Here is a 21,872-nt window from a genome sequence, read left to right on the forward strand (position 1 = left end):
TAAAAGTTATTTGTATAAAAAAAGGAGTCATAAATAGGATGCAGGAATACAATCTCGTTTCTTTATGAATTTAAAGATAAAAATTGAAATATAATAATAATTCGGATATATTTCAAACTTTTTAATTGAATCGTTTACTTTACGTTAACTAATTAATTACGAAGCTAATACAATAAAGTAATAAAACATGTAAGTACAGATATTGAATTTCTATTTGAGATAGTTGTAATTTTCAGAGTTAAACAAACATTTATACAGCGAGAAGGATAATGAAATAATTTCTTAGACTTCTTGTCAAATATCTGTCTGTATTTTTAAAAACAACGAAACAATGAAATATTCTCTTCTTTCTCCTACATCGTTTCGCTTTAGTAACAGAATTAGAAAAAAAAAAAAAGAAAAACAAAATTAGACTGTGTTAATAAAATATGCTACCAAGTCAATATATTTTCACAAGTTCGTCTTTTAGAACTGTTCTATTGCTTCTGACATGTCGTATATTTTTCGGGCCAAAGTATACAATGACGTATCGGAGACTTGGTTCGATGTAAAATAATCAACAATTTGTTTATTTTGCAGAAAGAATTGTGAGGTTGACGTACATAGAAAATCGATCGTGTGTATTTTGAAATTTCTAACAATAGAAGGAACATCAAGCCTACGAAAATACGAAGTTACTAGTACAACTGCCGCATGAAAATAACCACACAGAATTTGCTTTCGCGCATTGTGTGAAACAGTGAAAGCAATAATATGGCGGAAGAGGAGCCGTCGTCGAAACGTCGATACACCAAAAATCGTGTACTGTTCGGCAAGAATCGCGTTCAAATGGAATTTCAGCGAGAAACAAAATCGATCTGACCTTCTCGACAGAAGGGTGAAACAGGAATAACTGTACAAAGCATTTTTTTGCGTGGCGGTATTACATTGCAACCAGAACGACCGCGCGACGCGATTTCCGCGAACACGACACTACGGCGGCCTCAGCTTTTGCAACTTTCTCCTTGCGATTCTGTTCGCTGGAGAATCAACGAATAAGGGCACTGGTTTATACAGAATATTACAAAAAAAAAGGATCTAGGACTAAGTTTATAGTATTTACGGAAAACCGTAAAAAATGTACGCTTCTCTCTCGAATTAACATACGCAAAACATTAATTCTTTTTGTAAAAAAAATACAACGCCCTTAATATCTTAATCCGAAGATTAATCCTTTTTGGGAAAAATACAAAAACTCGTTTCCACGTTTCTACGAAATTTTCGATACAACTTCCTCTCGTTTTAATACCAATTATCACATTCCTAATAATATGAATTAATATTATCAGCAAAGTTTCAATCTCATTACCGAGATGCAAAACCTCGCTAATTTATATAAATAAAATAAATATTTCGCTAATTCTTGACGTGAAAACTAGTCGACCCTAAGTACCAAAATAATGTTTAAATTAAAAAAAAAATTGTTAACTACGACGAATATTCATGTGAATAGAACCATCCTTTATCCTTTATATCCTTTATCCTTTATATCCTTTATCCTTTGGATCACTACGAGCCAACTGACAATATTGACAATAAGAAGTTCGTGAGTAACCAGCGGAAAGGTTCACCGTTACTCTTCCGATTGGTTCGCGGAAAAAAAGGCGAGCGTTTCGCGTAAATCAGTCGTCGCGATACTTCCGCTCGTAGTCGGTTTACACGCGGTAAACGGGAAATATTTGCACTGAAAATAACGGTGCCGTTTATGACGAACAGAGTAAGGGAAAGTATGCACGAAACTTGGCCGTTAAACCATGAAAGATAAAACACTACGTGTGGGCCTTTTTAATGTTTGGCGTAGGCCGAGAAAATAAGCTCGGTCGGAATCTAGAATCTCGAAAGCAGCGAGGAATAATTCTGCTCGATGGGTTCTTCGTCTTTTGGATCGTGCATTGCGCAGCTCATAGATCTTTGATGGGATTAAGAATGAATGGTCAAGAACGTGGAACGAAATGGATTCGCGGTAGGTACGAAATGAGTTCCTCGTATTGCAAGTAATTTCTGGTATCCTTGATATGTTAGGTGTTTCAATTAATAATATATTTTTTGATGTAGTGTTATTTTTGCGAAAGATTAAATTGGTAATATTCGTGAAATATATAATATCCGAATTAATTGTTTAAAAGAATAAAACTTCTATTGTGGGTATAGTGGTTATAGAAAAAAAAGTCATTGGATGTTTTACAATGAAGTGTTTCTTCTTATCAGGTAATATACTTTTAATATTTTTGCAATATTTATGGCATTCCTAGTCTTTTCAGCATTTTTTATAACCTCTACGCATATAATTCTACTGCGTTTAGTATTTTATGGTCTTTGGCGTCCCTAACACAATTCGCTGATATTACGTAATGTTTCTATTAATAGGGTTGACTAAAATAGCACATCTATTTTTATTTTATGAATCGCAAAAATATTGTTCCGGTAATTTGAAAAATTTTGCAACTTTTATACCATCAATACTATAATTGAAGAGATTTTTGGTACCAAGTATCCTAAAAATATGAGATACGATAGGACAAAGATAACGTGTATGATGTACGTTGTATTTTATCAAAATATTTCACAAGAAAACAGGTACTCCAATTTTACGTGGAAATCTAACCTAAACCTAAACTACAAAACATATACTCCAATTTTTCAAATTCGTTCAAATAACTTAAAATACCCTTTAAATTAAGTAAAGTAAGAAAAGAAACCTATCTATTTATACTGAAACCTAGTTACTATTTTCAAAGTTACAAAAAAAAGAAAATGATTTTTAACTCGATCTAATTAATTGAATCAACCTTAACCAATTCCATAATCGCTAGAATAATAAAGAAATAAGAGTCGTATAAGACGTGTAATTTTCATATTTTTCCAACAAAGATTGATTAAATACGAGCAGTAATGATACGTGTAACCATTAAAAACAGTGTATGTATGTAGCACGTCAGGGCGATAATAATTTTCGCGATAAGAAGTTAACAGCGACGACGATATTACTACACGAGTGCCGCACGATATAGTTAGCGACATTTACCTATCATCGCTAAAATATCATTATCTTTCTAGCCACTTACGGCTACGTAATTATTACGAACAAAATACAACATCCTAACCGCATACTCATGTTTCATTCACGAACCAAAACGTGCACCATCTGTTCACAATGTTGATAACAAAACTAAATAAGCAAAAAGATAAAAATGTTCGATATTCCAAGAACAATAAAGCATTTAATGTATTTCAATTTTTCATTGTTTTCAACGCGTATTAAGTAACAACGCATTTACATAAAAAAACGGAAAAATGACGAATAGTGTACGTACAAGTAAATGCTGCCCTCTCATCTCGTTAAAGACCACCTTAAACAAAGGCTGGACAAATTCTAATCACGTTAGCGTAATTAACGAGCGCCGCGAGACGAGAGTAACACAAACCGGTATATATATATATATAACGTGTCATGTATTTGTCCGCGTTATTGGAGAGGTTAGGGCAACAATTGTTCGAACGGTGTACGTTCCGACTTCCTTAAACACGTCATTAACTTTCAACGATAAAATCGTAAATGTCGTATAAATAAAAATAATGTTACACGAAATATAATATTCAATATGTTGAACGTAACATTCACGGTGTTGCATAAAATATAATATTCATTGTAAAAATCTCTAAGTACTTTCGACAATTACGTGATGCAGAATGGCGAGTGATATTTTTCTCGATATCGGACGATTATCGCGTTAGATCGATCGTGCGTCATTCAGTGAGACAAGTGAGTGAGACAAGATTTTAAAGGCTACGCGAAATGTGAGCGATTCGAAAAAAAAAGTCAGCATAGGTTAGAACGCGTTAGCCAGAAATATCGTGCAATTTATATTCTACATACATAAAATTATATTTCTTGTAAAACTGCTCTTTGAAAGAGAAGAATGTTTGAAGTGGGCGGCGTGTCACGCCGAAAATATGGAATGCGTTCTTGCAGAGGAAAATAAGAAACGTAAGTCGGGAAAAAGTGGCGTCAGTGATCTCACCTGTTGGTACGTTGCTCATTTTGTCGAATCGATGCGCTTACGTGGATGTTCCCTCTCGCTCGCACACGGATCCACCACTCGCGGTTAATCAACGAAACAATAATACGGACACGTTTTTCCGCGAGAACTTTCGAAATGTGGATACTGTGACGTGTTCACTGCTACCGAACCGAGATCGATTCTTTCCGGATCGCTTCTGAGGAACGGCACCGCGGCCATATTGAAAACAGTCGGCGAGTGGCGGCGCCAAGCGACCAAGCAGGAACTAACGTGCGCGCAAAACCGCGTTTGAATTTGTGGCGGCATTTCATGATTTCTGCGATATCAAATTGCCTACGTGCTCTGTACAGTAGCTGCAAAAAGTATTGACACATCATTGTATCTATTAAGTTATTTACGTATTAATCAATTAGGTTCGAGCAGATTAAATTTTGTACCATTTAGTAGTATTTTCGTATGATTACATAAATTTCATCGTTCTATGAAAATAAAATGCAGAAACTGATAAAAAAAGCTCTTCATTGAAAAATAAGGATATATGCTTCTAGTTTCTGTAGCTACTGTACGTTGATATTGAGATATTGAAAATGTGAAAAAAGTGTGCGTATAACTGGCACTATAACATGATTCATGAAAATATTTGAACAGTTACCGTAGAAAATGGTAAGAAGTATAAAATTTTGTGGATAAATATATGTCTACGACATTGTGATAATAAAAGAAAATGACAATTTTTCTTTATAACATTTATTTCTAATATTTATTTATCTATGTACAGATACATACATTTGTCTATGCAACATAAATACAATTATATTCTACAGTCCGTGACCCCGATAGTGTAGCTCTTCTAAATATTATTGGCGCTCTTCAAGTAGTATATTTATATTCTGCCGTTCTTATTATTAGTGTAATAATAACAATTCGCGTTCGTAGTCAATGGATCATACCGATCATCAGAAACGTTATACAGAAGCGTAAGAATGTTTGTTATTACGCAGAGATCAATTCCTATAAGTGTATGTATAATCCGTGCGTAATACTGTTTTGTTTCGCAGTAATACTGTCGAGTACATTAATTAATGTCTATGTGCTGTGATGTAGAGAGACTATCTTATCGGTGTTTATCAATAACATCTTTCTTTCCTTCGTCTACGCGACAATAGTCGAACAATTGACTTTAGTTGAAAATGAACTCCATATATTCTAAATTATCATTACAAGTATCACATTTTTTTTTAACATATCATTAGCCAATAATCTATTAATTCATCTAATCTTGTTTCTACGTTATTTAGTACAGGCGAAAAATTAGAGTTGTTTAAATTATTATTAGAAACTTAAAGAGTCTTTTACATTACGAACGTAATACCAATGGCGTATGATTTTTTAAAATAATATGTAAATTATCACACAACTAATTTCATAAAGAAATCGCTTTGTACAAAGATACGTATGCTCTGTCATATTCTAAAATGATATCATAATTCTTCAATATAAAATACGTATTTCAAATTATATATAAATATAAATAAATTACCCTGAAACGAAGAAACGTCTTAATATTAACTTCTATTGTATAAGACATATCCAGTAGCAATTAATTGATGTATAAAGTAGCCGGCCAACGATATAATATGTACAAACTACCTGATATTCTACTTTCTCCAAGGTGTTGCAATCATCTCAATTTCATCCCTAAACAAAGGTGATTTATGAAATATGAAATCGATAAATAAACTAAAAGCAACTGGTGGTTAGCTTGAAAGATTCTTGAAATACAATATACATACAGTTGTAATACACACATACGTCTACCAATTATGGTATCACTTATGACAAATATTTCGTCAAAGTTGATCAGGATCCTCTATAAAGCAACACATTTGGATGATTTTATACAACAAACTCTAAGATTTGATGGATGTTAGCTTCTCAAAAGCGATGAACGTACTTTTAGCTCATACTGGCCTAAATGTCCACATAGTTTTGTGTAAACAAATCGTTAACAAACCGCGATTACAAACACGGCCGGACGACACTTACACGCTAACGATAAGCTGAGCTAAACCCTATTTATGCACCGGTGAAACTGGCAGAAAATGTGTGAATACGTACGACTATACGTTACACGTTCGAGAAAAAATTAGCATGTTGTATTAGCATGTTGTGTTGGCACCGCTGAGTATCAAATAGCCTGATCTACGTTATTTTTAGATTTCGAATCAAACTATCTACGCTATTTGAAAAAATTAAATTGCCATACGATCGTCATTGGTTAGTCGATCATACGCGCATAAAGGCTCTCATGGCTTTTAGCTGTCGTAAATGAGTCTACTATCGAAATTATGGAACCGAATCGGAAAATTTTGTAGACAATTTTTATTGTGTATTTCTAACTCTGTTCGAGGATTTTCACGAACGGTAAACAGTTATGGTTGAAGTAATATAAAATAAAATTATAAAATAAAATAGCGTAAATCAAACTTTAGTTTAAATCAAAATTTAAGAAGTAACGGTGTTGGAAAAATTAGTTACATCGTTGACTTCATTCGCAAAAATACGTTCCAAGATAAGTTGCATATTTCTTACGGATATCAAATGGAGATTTGAGAAATTTAATTTAATTTAATTAACCAATTTCCAGTAGTATTATCACGTGCTTCGAATCTATATGTCAGATTTTAAAATAAATATAAATTTAAAATAAAAATAATAAATAGATAATAAAAAAATATCAAGAAACATCATTATGCAATTAATATACGCAGTGAATTTCATAGACACAAATTTCGACAGATAGTAACCTTGAAGAAATCCCTATACGTATGATGGACCATTACCATCGAGCAAAAGTCGCTTCTGAATGGAGTCGGATAATGTAAAAGACGCTAACGAACCGACCAAAGGTCTGAACAACACCAAATGAACTTACGAAGAAAGAATAACGATTAATATTAATTTATTGCTCGTTCGATGCGTGGTTACGAAGCTTCCCCGGAGACTTGAGCTAACTATTTTGAGCTAACTTGGTCGAGCGATCGCTCATTCCGCTAGAATTCACCGCCTCGCGCGTAAAATCCTTCTAAATCATTAATATTTAGATACAAGTGTATAGTACAGTCGCTGTATGTACAGAAACCTACTAGTCAAAACTAACGTATCGAGAAGGATGGCGTCGGCTATGGGCCGTGCCGAGCTCTCGTTTCATTTAATTCTCTTTTTGTTATAAAAATAGTGTCAGAAGTGATCTTGTGTGCTACATGTAATCGTAAAAACGAATGTGTTTGCATGAAAAAGATACAATCGCTGCGATCTCTCGATGGTTCTCCTGGAAGGAAATCGAACAGAAGTACCGTTTCTGTATATGTCCTGCGTGTGTGAGTTTATACGAAGTGCGACGATACAGCTTCAGGAATAATTCTGGGCGGAAATCCAACAATGTAGACAATTACCTTCATCTGCTCGTTTATTATTAGTTAACATCGATACCAGAAATTATGTTAATTAAGGATAACACGAACAACGAATCAGCAAACGATCCTAGATTTTAGTTAAAAAGATTAGTGCAACGGTAATAATTTAAAAAAAAAAAATGGTAATAAACGAATTATTCTAGAAACATTACTGTCATATCTCGTACATGTATTGTGTCTGTCTTTATGTCATAAAAAATTTGCGGCTATTCGTTCACCACAATTTCGTTCTACAACGAACATCAACTAACGGATGGACGTCGTGCTGTTATCCTTGTGCCATGGGAACCACCTTAACCGCCCATGCGAAGCTTTTATAACCGTTTACCGGCCGCCACTACTCTCGCAAAGAACAGCTCGTATAATGATAAGAAATTTATGTAACCCACTTTCCTGAACGAGGAAAAACAAAGATGGCATAAAGAAAATAACAATAATTCAATTTTCTGCAGCTTTGAAATGATAGACGAAACATTGTAACTGAAGAGAGTAGTTTCGTATGCTAAAACAACGATCAGCAGAGATCGTGTCATCTGGTTCGTTTCTTCGTGTCGTAAATTCTGCTATGCCGCGTTCCTCGATGGCACTCGAAGATAGAGCGCTAGAACACGTATTTGATTACCTAAAAAACACTATGCACGTACGACCTGCATACGGAATTGCTCTACGAGGCGTAAGCTTGCTCGTCCGGTTCGATCTATCCGACAGTAGATCGGACATTAGAGATTCACTGGTATTTTCTCTTCGTGGCGCAGCTTGAGTAACACTTTCCTTTGGATCGCGTCGAAAGAATCTGTGGAGGACGATCTCGCGTGAGTACGAGAAAAAATACGCTAGCGGTCAAAAGTTTGGGACTGTCAGATGTTTAAAAATGTATCGAGATAGAGAAGATCGTTCTATTTGAGAGCATCGATCCAGTGATTGTCGAGTCTTCGATCGGTAATCATTTGCGTTACAATTTTTATTTTTTTGTTTTTTTTAGTAGAATAACGTATTTTAGCTGGCAGAAGACATTTGTAACACAATGACATCGATATCTCGATTTATTGACGAAAATTACCGAAGGCTCTACAAAAACCCTTTTACATTTCAACTTGCAATCAACAACGCGAATTGGCGGAAGATTCGGTACAACTGATTGGAAAACCCATAGCAAATCTTTTGCTAGATTGGCAAAACGATGCCAGACTTTTGACCGACAGCGTAGATTTCCAGAGTACCGAGATCGCGTTATCGAGATAAGCGTGTGCCTGTCGTGTAAAGCTGCGAGTTGTACAAAAGTTTCGCTCCTCGCAACCGGAGCATTTATTTGTCCTAGAAGTCTGGCGCGGTTCTATTCTCGTTGATCGATCGTACAACTGTCATCGTCTTAATGGAACACAATGGTACTTGTGGAGAGAAAAAGCTGCTCTTTACTCTTATTGCGCTTTATCCTTCCGAAACGTGTATTCTCCACGTGCTCGACGACAATGTTTTCACAAGTGTGTTTGCGCGTCGTGCTTGCACCTTCTGTATGATTGACTCTCTCTTATTCCTAGATCCATAAACACATACGATATCGATACAAGCGACGAGACTTCGGCTTCTTTAGATCGTTTGAGTACAACAAATCGACCAACGATACAAAATTCGAACGGTATCAAGGTTGAAGGGCAACCACCTTGATTTAAATATACCGGCAATTTGTCTGAATATTCCTCGCCAGGACATGCGAGCGAACTTTTCCATTCTGCTACTCGTTAATTATTCCGCCCGGATGAGGGTTTCCACGTATATTAAAAGATATCTTCCATGTTGCCGTAGCCACGGTCCCAATAGCCTCCGCGGTATAACCAGTCCATTTGGTTTGTGTATGGATTCATGCCCAATTGGAACCACCTGTGACATATCCGATAATCGATATTATCTTGAAAGAGCAAGATAGTATATATATATATTAATTTTAGAATGGAGTGACTGATACTCGATAAAACAAAATTGAACGAGATTAAGCTTGACGAAGTGAAAGTTTTAGAATAATTTTGAAGGAAGCTGAACGATTTTAGATGGCCTTCTAAAATTTAGAATTTCAAAGTTCGAAGGAAATATTGCGCGCATGACGGCACTTCAGCAGATATTTTTAACATAAAATAGATTCTCCGAGCATCGTCACACGGTTTACACTCACGAACAATTTCGAACATCCGCTCCAACTTTGCTTATCTATCTCACGTGACAATAATGTTACATAAACCTCCGTGTAAACGTACGAACGAATTAAAGATGTCTCACGATATAAGAATAATTGTAAAAGAAGGAAATTCAATAAGCTAGAAACCATGAGAAGGTATTATGATAACTTTGAACGAACTGAAATATTTATTGTTTACTGGTATTTTACTTTTTCATCTTGCCTAAATAAACTAATCTAATAGAATGATTATATCGGATTGATTGATATTATATATTTTTCCTGGCTATGAAAGCACAAATTCTCTTCTAAAAAAAAATGATTCGATAATTATCGAAGCAAGTCATTACCAATTACCTAGCGCAGCAAAGAAAAGTCGTCTGTATACTATTCAAAGAACGGTATCTGGATGACTGATCGTGACGATCCAATGTTTAAAACCAATATAAATATTCAAACGGTTTCTAGGAATATTTAAACAACGTTATTATACGTATTCTCTGATTATCTACTGAAATCAATTAAACAACGAAGTGACTCTGCTGCACCAAATAAGCAAGTGAGGAAATCAATGGTGAAAAAGTGTTATGCAATATGTTTGATAAATTATTTGTATGACGTTATGTGTGTGACGTTATGGGAATAGCATATACAATACAATTATTTTTAATTGTTTATTACCTGGGTGTCCAATCGTCTCCTTTCTTGTGCTTTCGCGATTTCCGTGTATCTCTTTGCTTCTCCTCGAGTCTCGTCTTCTCAGCCGCAGCTCCGTCTTGATCGCCGTTCTCCAATTTCCTAATATCCGGCCTTAATCTCGAATCCGTCGGACATATAACTTTTTCTATTTCCGGTGTCAGTTCGTTTAACGACATTGCAAACGTTGTAAACTGGTAATACTGGAAATCGATCCGACAAAGCTTTGAAACGTCACGCTAATACGGTGACTCGCGAAAGTATTTAATTACACTTACCAGGAAATTTTCCTATGGATATATTATGTGCATTATAAATTTATATGCATTATGAACTTTCTAAAATTTCGTTAGCTCTGTGACGAAACACGACTGTCATGATTATAATGGTATTTGAAATCGATTGGAAAATCTATATGGAATTTACAAGACGTTAATTGCAAACGTACAATTAGTAAAAAAATTAGCGTACTAATACACGAACAGTAGTCTTAAACGTATAATTAAAGCTAACAATGGTCTCGTTACACGTAGCTTATTAATACAGTGAATAATCGACTGTTCAAGTGGTCTGATCATTTTTATAAAGTGTATGCTTTCGAAATACCTTGCAACTTGTTGTATATCCATTTTCAGATTCGTTTCAAATTTCACGAATACAATCGCGATAGTCGGCTCTCGTTACAGAGCAAACGAAATTTCAAAACATTTCTAGAAGCGTCCGAAATACTTTCGTGAGCCACGGGGCATCGAAGGAAATAAGTTTAGTAAAATGATTAAATGGAATACAACTGCGGATATTTATGCAAAGTCATATTTTCGTGAATATAATTAAAAGCAGAGATTCGTCACGTCTATCAAATATCGTAGTATTCTACTTTGGATATTTTATACATTTTTGCGTATTATATGCGTCCTGTGAATTTTTCTGCCTTCAAATTTCTCACAAATGCATAAAACACCCGCAGTCTAATAATTATGAACAACGTTTTATTTACATCTGCGCTATTAGTTGGCCTCGGCGAAGCTTCCCAGAGAGTTATCGATCCAGGAATATCTTCGATCGTTGGAATATCGTCTCCGTCTATACTTGCTGATGGATCGTCGATCGCATCCTTAAATTACCGTGAAAATTGTTTCAAAAAAATATATCGAAATATTTCAGTGGAACGTATTAAATCAGAATACGTTAAAACGAGATAGAGCGAACGCTTATACAGCAATATTTTATTAGAATCAAATATCGTAGAAATATTTCATTAGAAATAATCTTAATACGATATTTTATAAATTTTTAATGTTCTAATTATTATCAACTTTTAACCGCAAGATTTCTTCGAAGAATGACACGATATAATTACTACTTGTAAATTACGTGAAACATTTGCTAATCCTTTCACGGTGAGATTTTTTTTTTTTTTTATGAAGAGAACTTGTTGAAGTTGTTGAATATTCAAAGCTTTAATGAATGAAGGTACGTATAAATAGGAGTAACATATGATGATCTATATATAACTCGCTTTTAAATCAGTCACTTGAAAGTTAAAAGCATAAAACCGATGAATGGAAAGCAAAATTTTTATTCTATAGTATAACGTAACCAATGAAATTATATTCATAAAAATATGAATACTTCACTATACACGTGTGTTTTATCTTTTGATCGCAATTATCTCGAATTTTAGAGAAATTTCGCAGAAAGAGAAAAGATCGTTTCAAGTTGATTTCGCGTTATATCTAAAGCGTCAAGGTTACTCGTACACGTTTGACATTTATCTTAAAAAGGCAAATCTCCTTTCAAATATTGGAATTAAAATTTGTAATAAATAAACACGAAACCAAGAGACTACGATACTTTGTTCATAAACACTCGGAACATTCATAGCAGGCAATTCATAAATCCAAAATCTTGTGCATCTTTCCCTACATTTATTCCACTTTCACGAAAATAGAAAACATTTATATCGTGTTTCCATCGAGTAGTTCAATTAATACGTAAAACTCATAGTAAAAAAGGATACTAAAAGAAATAAGAAACATACTATTCATCTCTCTCTTTGAAAAAGAATTCAATTCTGCCAAATTTCTATCAAATTCCTCGATTAATATCCCAAATACCTGGTGAGAGGGTTTGAACGCTCCGACCTTGAGGCTGTGCAGTTTCGCGAGGACCTTCTTATGGCCAGGACTGCCCTGGGGACTCTTTGCCTCGCGTTTCACCTTCTCCAACGCTTCTTCGTACAACGCAGGGTCGCACACCATCATCCTCTCCGTCCATTTTCCATAAAGAAATAGCAGTTTCCTTTTTCTAAACGGTAGACAAACGAGACTTAAGTCCAAACCATCATTTACGAATAGAAAATAACGAAACTGTTGTCGATCGAAACGCGTGTAAAACGTGTGTACGGTCTATCGGCATGCGGCTCGGTGTGCTACAGAGAATCGCTGTTACGTTTGCGAATTCAAGTGATGATAAACTGTTACCAGCTTACTCTTGATCCGTTACGAAGCCTTCGACTCGGTGAAGGTCCTTGGCATTGCAGCTGGCGCTTTTGAAGCACAGAGTCGCCTTCAAGTTCGCTCCGCCGATTTGTTTGATCTCCAAGGAACCGAGCTGTTCCATCCATAATTGGCCTACCAGCACGTTGTGCAGTATGCAATTGATATTTTGCCAAGTATACGCTTCCTTCCATCTGAATTCGTACAAAGTGCTTCTTTTAACGTTAGAACGCCACATGCAGTCGGCTAGGCCGTCTTTATTTACCGGGGTTTTGTTATTTTGGTGCCTTTGGTCTTAGACCTTTGTTTATGCGTTTCTTTGAAACTGGTTGTACAGAGCTTCTAGTACAACGAGAACGATGATAAGAAACCGTAATGGAAATCTATATATTTTGTACTATTTCCACGAAAGAATGTACCTACGTATGTGTATATTGCTGTATGTGCGTGGTCACTTTTACAAATTACACGAATGTGCAGCCAAATTTTGTTACTGTTCGTGGACATTCGAAAGTAATTCTATTGGCTTGGCAACTAAGTGACAGCGGATTTTGTCAATACCATCTAATGACAAAATCCGCAATCACTTAGTTGCCAACCCAATATACGTAACGACAAATGAATCGGCTACTTACTTAGGAAGCTCGACGGTGACAATACCCTTTGGATGTACTTGGATAGATGTGCCCCAGAACTTCAATTTCGGGTGTATAGTGCCGTGGAATGTGAATTCTTCGCTGTCCGCGTGGAACGCGGATACCGGTGGATGATGCGACACTTGTTCGCAGACTATTCTAAATAAAGACACAGAGTAAACATGCGTGAACGAGTTCCTACATTTTCTCGATAATGTTACAAATTTGTAGATTGCGCTGTTTCCGTGCTTAATGGCAAATAGCCTTTAATTCTTTGGAGTTGTCTAATCGTTTCTAGGATATTCTGGGAGAACAATCTCCCAGATGCTTCATTGGAATATAATCGCTATACGAAATGTATTAGGCTGTCCGAAAAGTTTCTTTCGTTCTATAAGACGGTACTAGACGAACAACAATTTCCGTTTAATATTATTTTACTGAATTAGGTATGATCTATTTCGTAATATTTCTATTTCAATAAACTAATATAAAACGCAAAACATGGTGCGTCTATTATTTCCTTATAAAACGAAAGAAACTTTTCGGACAACCTAGTATTTCGATAGAATAATTCAATATGAAGATTTCATTCTGAATCGACTACTTGTTATCTACTCAACGAGGAGAACAAGAAATATCATCGATCGAGAAATTTCCAAACTATTAAATTTAATCTTCGGTGTAGCAATTTAATTAAGATTCATCGAGATATTATCATTTGATAAATTCATCAAATGACAAGTCGATACTCGTATAATACTTGCCAGAGACCGTCCTAATAATTGAATACTTAATTAACTTCAACGCAGAAACTAAACTAAACTGAAATGTCTTTGATAACTTGGACGGTCGGCTACTTACCGGAAGTCCTCACGCTCCAACTCGTACGTTTCACCGAGTATCGGATTGAAGGGTTTGCCAAGTCTTTCCCAGTTCGAAGCCAAAGCACTTACAGCGAATGCAGCGACGTACTACGACACAGAGAATATTTTTTACGCTTAACGAGAAAGATTCTCCTTCGAACAACTTCCGCAACCTAATAAAAACTTCCATTTACCTGCAACCTTCCAATTGGAGTCTCTTCTTGAGCCGCTAGCTTAAGCAATTTCGCGTATTCCATGTACTCTGCGACACGTTGGAGGAAGGAAAGTGGTTCGTTAAAAATGACCGGCATGGTGATCTTGCTGAGGTCTTTGCCCAGTGATATCACCGAGCATAAATTCACTTCCGAATGGCCCGGAACTGGTAACGTTGTTCTTAAAAGAAAACAATTATTATAAAATTTCACGAAGAATTTCCACTCGATAAAATTTGTACGACGATATCCAAAGATCTACAATAATACAGATACTTGAAACCTTCTATACGGTGATCTATAAAAATCTTCGTATATTCTATAAAAAGACTATTCTTTTAAATGAAAATGTAAAACGAAATTAAAATTAAAATTAAAACTGAAATAAAATTAGAAATATCCTTTATTACTGATGTAATATTACTTATGCAGGTAAAAGAATGTGCTACGATATTTCACTGCCAAGTTAGTATTAATTAGCACGTACTGTGCTCAGTAAGACGACTAGAAACTGTTTTATTATTACTGGACTGCGTGTATTTATACAGACTCGTATCATATTTGTGAACATAATTAAAGAAATGAGATATAAACAAAGCTTGTTTCGCCTACTAAATATTACGATCGGCGTTCTACTTTGGATATTTCTATTTATTTTTTCATCCTCGAATTTTTTATAAACGAATAAAAATCCACAGTCTGATTGTTGCTTCATACGTTAGGAGAATAAATACGTTATCGTACAATGCGAAGAGATATCAATTTGGTCAACTCCAACGACGATAATTATTTGATTTCTAAAAAGTTGAACGCCAATTACACCAATTAATTAATTAGTAGTATAATAATGAATGTTTTTCCAGCGTGAAATGAGAGAGACTCGGGCAAATCGTTAAATAGTATTATACGTTACGTATTTTAACAATTATCATACATATTGCGATACCTGCTTTATTTTCTGAATTTTTCGCTTGTTTATTATATCGTCAAGATGTGAAGAATTTTTCAAAAAATAAAATTCATTATTTTAATTTCTGAACAGCTCACGTATATTTTATTTAAACAAAGAATGGTCTATTTATAATACGCATAGAAATTTTGACGACTGATTGGCACAATCGAAACACAGATTTATATTTTAGACGTAAACCTATAGATCACAAAATAGGAAATATTTGTCTTAATCGATCTTGCTAATAAGCAGCGTAAAGCATGCATGTGAGAGCAGTGCGCAAAATATAATCGATTGTCCTATAAACGAGTTGCTTTAGCAACAATAATATTTAATCGGAATCAATAAATCGGCCAGAATCTGGTCAAGTACGGTCGTCAATTACGTCATTTAAAACACTAGCAACACGCTTATGCAACTTACAGTCGATGTTCGTGCGAAGAATTTCCGAACTTTCTTACCAAACATTTAATCTATCTGCACAATTATCTCAATAATTATTTATCGAGCCTCGTAAGAGCTGCATAGGATCTTTAAAAATTTTGCAAAACCATAACACGTCCGTTATTATTGATTTTCCGATTCTCATGTTGCTCGATGATTCGAAGCATATTATTACCTAACCATTGCATAATTGAAAAGATACAACCAATTAAACCGAAAGATATAAATCTTTCAAAAATATAGTAGTACGTTCACGACATCTTTTGGAACTGATACTATAGAAATCGATATTTTTTGGTGAATATATGTCTAATTTCAAAATTAAGTAGAACCAAATGAATTAAATTAAAAAGCCAGCAATATAATATCACCGACAACGATATTGGTAATATCGTCAACCTGACGATACAATTCGACACGCTTCTGAAATTATTTGAAAACTGATTCCTCATAGAGAAATAAATAATATAACTCTACGATATTCGCACACTGTCCCAATTTCCACGAGTCATATGCCAATATCGAGCAACAGTCGCGAGGATCGCTTAACAAAATCGTCGTAGCTGCTGTTCCGGTACCTCGTCGGGAAACAGAGAGCGGCTTCGTGGCCGGCTGAGCTCTGATTCTCGCAGTTAGTATTCTTTAGGAAAAGCCTCGAAGCGACCAAGCGATCACGCACCTGTACGGTCTCTGTGTTATTTCGTTGGCCATCATATACGAGCTTATCGCGATTATCGAGCGTGGGCAACCGTGTTCCTCGAAACCGTGGCCTCGAAGCGGCTCGTCCCGTCTCTCGGTCCACCGTCTCTAAACGACGACGTCACGGCGACCAACGACATCCAGATAGGGATCAAAGATTCGTAAATCGCGTGGCTACACGACGCACAGCCGCCCTTTTCTCTTCTTCTTCTTCCGCTACGGTAACCCTTTCACACGTACAAGAAGTACATTCACACGTACATTACACGGTTACGCGACGGTATGCAAAGAACCTACACGAATGAAGATGGGTGCACGAAGACGACCCTTCGCGTTCTCCAAAGATGCAGTAGCCGGCTATCGCCGTAACATCGTCAACTCGGATGCTAAGAACACGATTTAGAAGAGATTCGTTGGAAAAAGTAAGGTCAGTTTCAGAGGGATCACTGGATTGCTTGACATGTGATCACGACGATATAGCGCGCCTGTTTGCTTGCGAATCACGGAACTCGCGATCAGCTGTACACCCGGAGACTGCACACGTTGAGCATGCGGGCGTGACGAGGGCTCCGGCGCACCCTCTTCACCCTCGCCGCGTCCTACTCGCACCCTTCCGGGCTACACGCTTCGCGCGGCATACCCGTCTCACTCGTGTCGCGCTCGTTACTCTCCAGAAAATATCAATAAGTTGGAGCATGGTTATTGTGGCTCGCACAACGTTCTGTTCCGTTGGACGGGGACGTCTTATTCGCTGTGGCGACCCGGCAAGAATGTGCGCAGGCGGACGCGGGAAAAGCTTGTACAGAGATTTGAATTTCAGACGCGGCGGTCTTTTTTGTCAAAGTTCTGTTTCTGTTCGAATTAATATAACGTTATTTAACATGCAATTATTCCTGATCGAAGCTGTATCATTAAATTCTAAACGTTTCTAGATCGTTCTAGGTTCTAACGTTATTTAAGAGATATTGAGCTCGAATGGTCCGATTTGGAACTTTATTAGGAATGAAATCGTGCAATTGTTTCGTTGCACTTAATTCCTTGATATTGAATTACCCAGACAATTATGCATTTTTATATATACTCGTTATTATTATTAATATACATAGTTCTTAGACAATTCAACGAGTTCGATGACCATAGTCATAATCTAATCGCACTAATACAGAACCAAATACAGCTTCACCAACGGAAGATACCAAATTTATTAAATGAAGTCAATAATTAAATAGAATACTCTGAAACTAAAGTAATAAAAATTGTAATTGAACAATTTCCTTTTTCAAAGACAAACCCCTTCCATAAATGTCACAAGTACTTATATCAGGCTTCTTGAGTGACCCTACGTTGGCACGACAACAGTTAAGTGGGCAACAGTTTATTTTTAACGCAATTTCTAGCACGCTGACTATCACCGGAGCAATTATACCGGGTTAAAGAAATTCTGTTTAGCTAACGCGTTCTAACGAGATGATAGCTGAGTAGACGAAAGGGCAAAAGTTCGTCGCTGACCCGTGTGTTTGCGACTACCGTTTATCGATTGCAGTACACGATTACTTAGCCGATACGAAACCGTGCACGGTTTAATCGATGCGGTAACGAAGTTGTTGGCGACATGTCTGCGTAATTGTAATCGAATTTTCATAGCTCCTAAGGGCGGTGCGCAATATGCCATCGCACAGAAACGAGAAACCAACCCCTCGAGGACTCGATAGCGCTTCGATAAATATCCTTCGTGCTCTGCGTCTATTTCCCGAGACAATAGCACGCGATGAAGCTCTTACCGCAGTTTCAATGGACTATGTACGATGCACGTTAATTAAAATTCTTGTCTGTTTTCAGGATATGGCGGCGACTGGCTACTGGTGATTCAGAAATTTGATTCTATACGCAGGTTAGTCTGAAAATTGTGATATAATCGAGAAACGAACTTGTTAACACGATGGCTGTCACGGTGATTATACTCACGTTATTAAACTTTTTCGAACGATTAAGATAAGATAAATCTCACGAATTAAGAAATTTCCAACAATGCGAATGATTCTGATTAATGATCACAAAAAGGTTAATACCTTTTGTTAAATTTTCTTATCTTAAGTATATTTTCTCATCTTAAGTATGATCACAAAAAGGTTAATACCTTTTGTTAAATTTTCTTATCTTAAGTATATGATAAACTATATTTTTTTAATAAAAATTATATGTACTTTTCTCGTTAGTGAAGTACGAAGCAGAAAAAAGTACTAAAGAAATTTTTATGAGTATTCTTCACATTCGTAAATACGCATTGTCGTCGCAACACGCGTTTAATTTAATTGTATGCATAACTCGAAACGCAATTATGTAAATTCCATGCCGCTGTCGTTTCATTCTGCGTGTAAAAAGCGTAATCAATTAAAAATTACAAAAATTGATAAATTAAATATACATTACTGTATCGTCATTTTGTTATTCTCATTATGTATTATTTAATGCTTATAATTATGTATATTTCACTATCGTAAACGAAAAAGTTCTCTAATTCTTTATGATACATTCAAGAGATCTTCTTTCCTCCTTCTTGTACTTACATCTTATCAGAAACTGTGTATTTTACATATTTTTCAACATCGTAACAAACTTTTCCTACAAAAGTTTCTTTATGTATTCGCTGAAGCGTGCATCCCTGTTAAAGTAAAATGACATTTATCCTTTCTTGTTATTTTATAAAAATAAATTTCTCAGTTCTTTGTAAATATAAATAAATATTAAGAAATCAATTTAAAGTTGAATGTAGATTATACATATGCAAATAGAGGAATCATATCAAGTTGCTGCATAAGTAACTTCTTATTGAATGCAAAACCAGATTCTTATCGTCTCTGTAGTAGGTATTTGCCTCAAATACAATGTCATCATGGAAAAGTATAATAAACATAATTCAATTAATCCTGTGCTTGATAATGTTCGTCTCAAGGATCGCGTAATTACCACTCTACAGATTCGTCCCAAACAGCAAATTCAGTACAACTGCGACAATAGTGTGTTACATAATATAAATACAACAAACAGGAACTAGCACACCTGCCACTTCCGTTGCTGAAAAGATTTAATTTAATTCTCTAAACAGGTATCTTCACGAACTATCGTGCAACGTACAAATGGAACGCGAGTCATAGATCGTTCGTGAGCTTCGTCGCGGCGTAACTTTATCTGGCTCGCAAATTCCTGAGATTACCGCATAATCTTCTCGCAGCCGGCTAATTGGAATAGATTAATGGTTCTGTGTGGGAAGTTTGGTGGTCCGACGTGTACACAGGCAAACGCATTGGAATAAGAATGAACCGAATCTCTATTGATTTACCTGGAAACCAAATCGATATCCGTACGAGGCACAGGGGCTCACTTCGTTGCAGATCGGCCAACTTTCGTCGGATCAACGGAGAGACCAGTCAGACTCGTCGAATCGACCATCGAAAAATTCTCCAGTTCGAGCTGCGCGTTTATGGCGATCATCACGTTCCCTTCTTTCGACCATTTAATTTCAAATTTTAGCTTTATCCTGCGTGAGTAATCGTTTTCTGTGATATTTCCGTTCGATAAAGTACACTTGAACAAACAATTAAATATATTAATTATTCTAAACACCTTGGAAAATCATTGACTTGTGCAATTGTTTATACTGTTTTTATGAATTTTTCGACCATTGAATTGAAATCGGAAAATGAGAATTGGTTGGGTTTCATTCATAAATGATTCATAGGTAAATGATTTATAAAAAAAAGAGTCGATATTTTTCTGTGAATTCGTAGTTTATGTATCACGATGACTAGCCAGGAAGGAGAGAAAATCGTGGATACGGAAGATGACCTGGATCATGATAAAGAAGAGCTTACGACCGAAACGAAGGAAGATATTTCTACAGCGAAACCACGTGCTAGGAGATATCTCACGAAACATATGAAATTATATCCGGAATTGTACAGAAGCGATGTCTCGATACATCCAAGTTATACTACTCTAAAAAATCTACCTTAGTAAGGATTATTTCATTCGTGAAAATAAATATCGTTATTTCTACTAGATTATACTTTGACTTGAAATTAAATTGGATAGTTTTTTAACAATTTCTTCTGTCCTTTGGTAAAACTTTATATATTACATTCAATATAGAATAGTTTCAAAAATATTAAAAGCAAATTTAGTTTTCTCACTTTGCTGTTATGATACTTCGATATAAATTTTTATCTTTTCTTTATATTCTCAACGATTCAACGTAGGTAGCATCCTATTTCAAGACTGAAATGCTCTCCTTACTCTTTAATATCCTTTCATCCTAGATATTCTTAGTTTTATTGATGATATTTGTTAATCTCGTTGTTTACCTATTTTTCTAAATACTTTCTGTTGATACGCGTATCAAACATTTAACGATTATGGCCGTAATTCTCGTTGAACATCCAACAACTAAATTTTATCATAGATAATTAAGACGACACGACGCTAATAACAGTGAATGTGTCAATATCGTAAATATTCAGAGAATCTTACATTATAAAATACTTCAAAACATTTTAATATCTCCTCGATATTTGAATATTTAAAAAGTCGTTTTTCGACAAAATGTTTAATCTGTTACAAGTTACGTGGTCTGCCGACGACGTGTACAGAGGACCAAGAAGCAGATCAAGCGTCAGCTGAACCGCGATATCATGCACTTTGCGATGATGCAGTTGTTCGCCATCGATAGCGTCAGGATCGACCGTGTATTCAGCGTCGGGATGCCACCGAAGACATTGATTGTCCCCGATTTGCTAACCGTGAACGAAAGACGTCACATCAACGAGCTTCTTCGTGACACATAACGAAACAGCATCTCATTGTGCTCCCAACTTTCATTGTGTACGATATGTATCGACATGTGCGATCGAATAAAATTTGCATTGATACATTGAATAAAGTGGGCGAGTCTATTTTCTTCCTTTAACAAAAAGGTAAACAGACTCTCGAAGCTTTCACGCGAAATCAGAAGAGAAAACAAATTCGATTCGACTAGGAGGGAAACAAAGAAATTCTCTTACTTTATGTGTATTAAATGGTTAAACGTGACGTTTTCTTGGGATAATGATAACATGAAAATATTATAATACATTTTCCTTTTGATTATTTTTATTAATTCGACGAGAGCAG

The 21,872-nt window shown here is 35.7% G+C and overlaps 3 protein-coding genes across 3 annotated transcripts in view; 1 reads left to right on the forward strand and 2 right to left on the reverse strand.

The window, feature by feature from the left end:
- The window catches only part of LOC117158663 (tumor protein D54), a 22,818-nt gene extending 18,526 nt beyond the window's left edge, over positions 1-4,292 (reverse strand). Inside the window, exon 1 of the mRNA XM_033337812.2 lies at positions 4,062-4,292. Coding sequence (XP_033193703.1) covers positions 4,062-4,080 — 19 coding nt within the window. The 5' untranslated portion in view covers positions 4,081-4,292. The remainder of the gene's footprint in view (positions 1-4,061) is intronic.
- Positions 3,307-21,870, forward strand: LOC117158665 (uncharacterized). Its single transcript, XM_076619008.1, has 5 exons — positions 3,307-4,027; positions 18,546-18,597; positions 19,813-20,248; positions 20,495-20,719; positions 21,325-21,870. Exons 4-5 carry the CDS (start codon positions 20,508-20,510, stop codon positions 21,545-21,547), a joined length of 435 nt encoding a protein of 144 aa, XP_076475123.1. The 5' UTR covers positions 3,307-4,027; positions 18,546-18,597; positions 19,813-20,248; positions 20,495-20,507; the 3' UTR covers positions 21,548-21,870.
- Positions 5,266-17,259, reverse strand: LOC117158662 (oxysterol-binding protein-related protein 2). The gene is made up of 10 exons (XM_033337807.2): positions 17,004-17,259; positions 16,687-16,922; positions 14,594-14,792; positions 14,398-14,507; positions 13,537-13,695; positions 12,895-13,095; positions 12,521-12,710; positions 11,401-11,517; positions 10,389-10,606; positions 5,266-9,415 (listed from the first exon to the last, which is right to left on the reverse strand). The coding sequence occupies exons 2-10, from the start codon at positions 16,719-16,721 to the stop codon at positions 9,313-9,315; spliced, it is 1,332 nt and encodes a 443-aa protein (XP_033193698.1). The 5' UTR covers positions 16,722-16,922; positions 17,004-17,259; the 3' UTR covers positions 5,266-9,312.
- Positions 21,871-21,872: the final 2 nt, after the last annotated feature.

Source organism: Bombus vancouverensis, chromosome 5, assembly GCF_051014615.1.
Source record: "Bombus vancouverensis nearcticus chromosome 5, iyBomVanc1_principal, whole genome shotgun sequence".
NCBI classification, from domain to species: domain Eukaryota; kingdom Metazoa; phylum Arthropoda; class Insecta; order Hymenoptera; family Apidae; genus Bombus; species Bombus vancouverensis.

Bases quoted from the DNA above. Each gene is read 5' to 3' on its own strand.
- LOC117158662 (XM_033337807.2), bottom strand. From the start codon at position 16,721: ATGATGGCCAACGAAATAACACAGAGACCGTACAG. The intron at 14,793-16,686 runs GTGCGTGATCGC...TTTTCTTTTAAG, and splicing joins ATAACACAGAGACCGTACAG to AACAACGTTACCAGTTCCGG. The intron at 12,711-12,894 runs GTAAGCTGGTAA...TCTACCGTTTAG, and splicing joins GGCTTCGTAACGGATCAAGA to AAAAAGGAAACTGCTATTTC.
- LOC117158665 (XM_076619008.1), top strand. From the start codon at position 20,508: ATGACTAGCCAGGAAGGAGAGAAAATCGTGGATACGGAAGATGACCTG. The intron at 20,720-21,324 runs GTAAGGATTATT...ATCTGTTACAAG, and splicing joins ACTCTAAAAAATCTACCTTA to TTACGTGGTCTGCCGACGAC.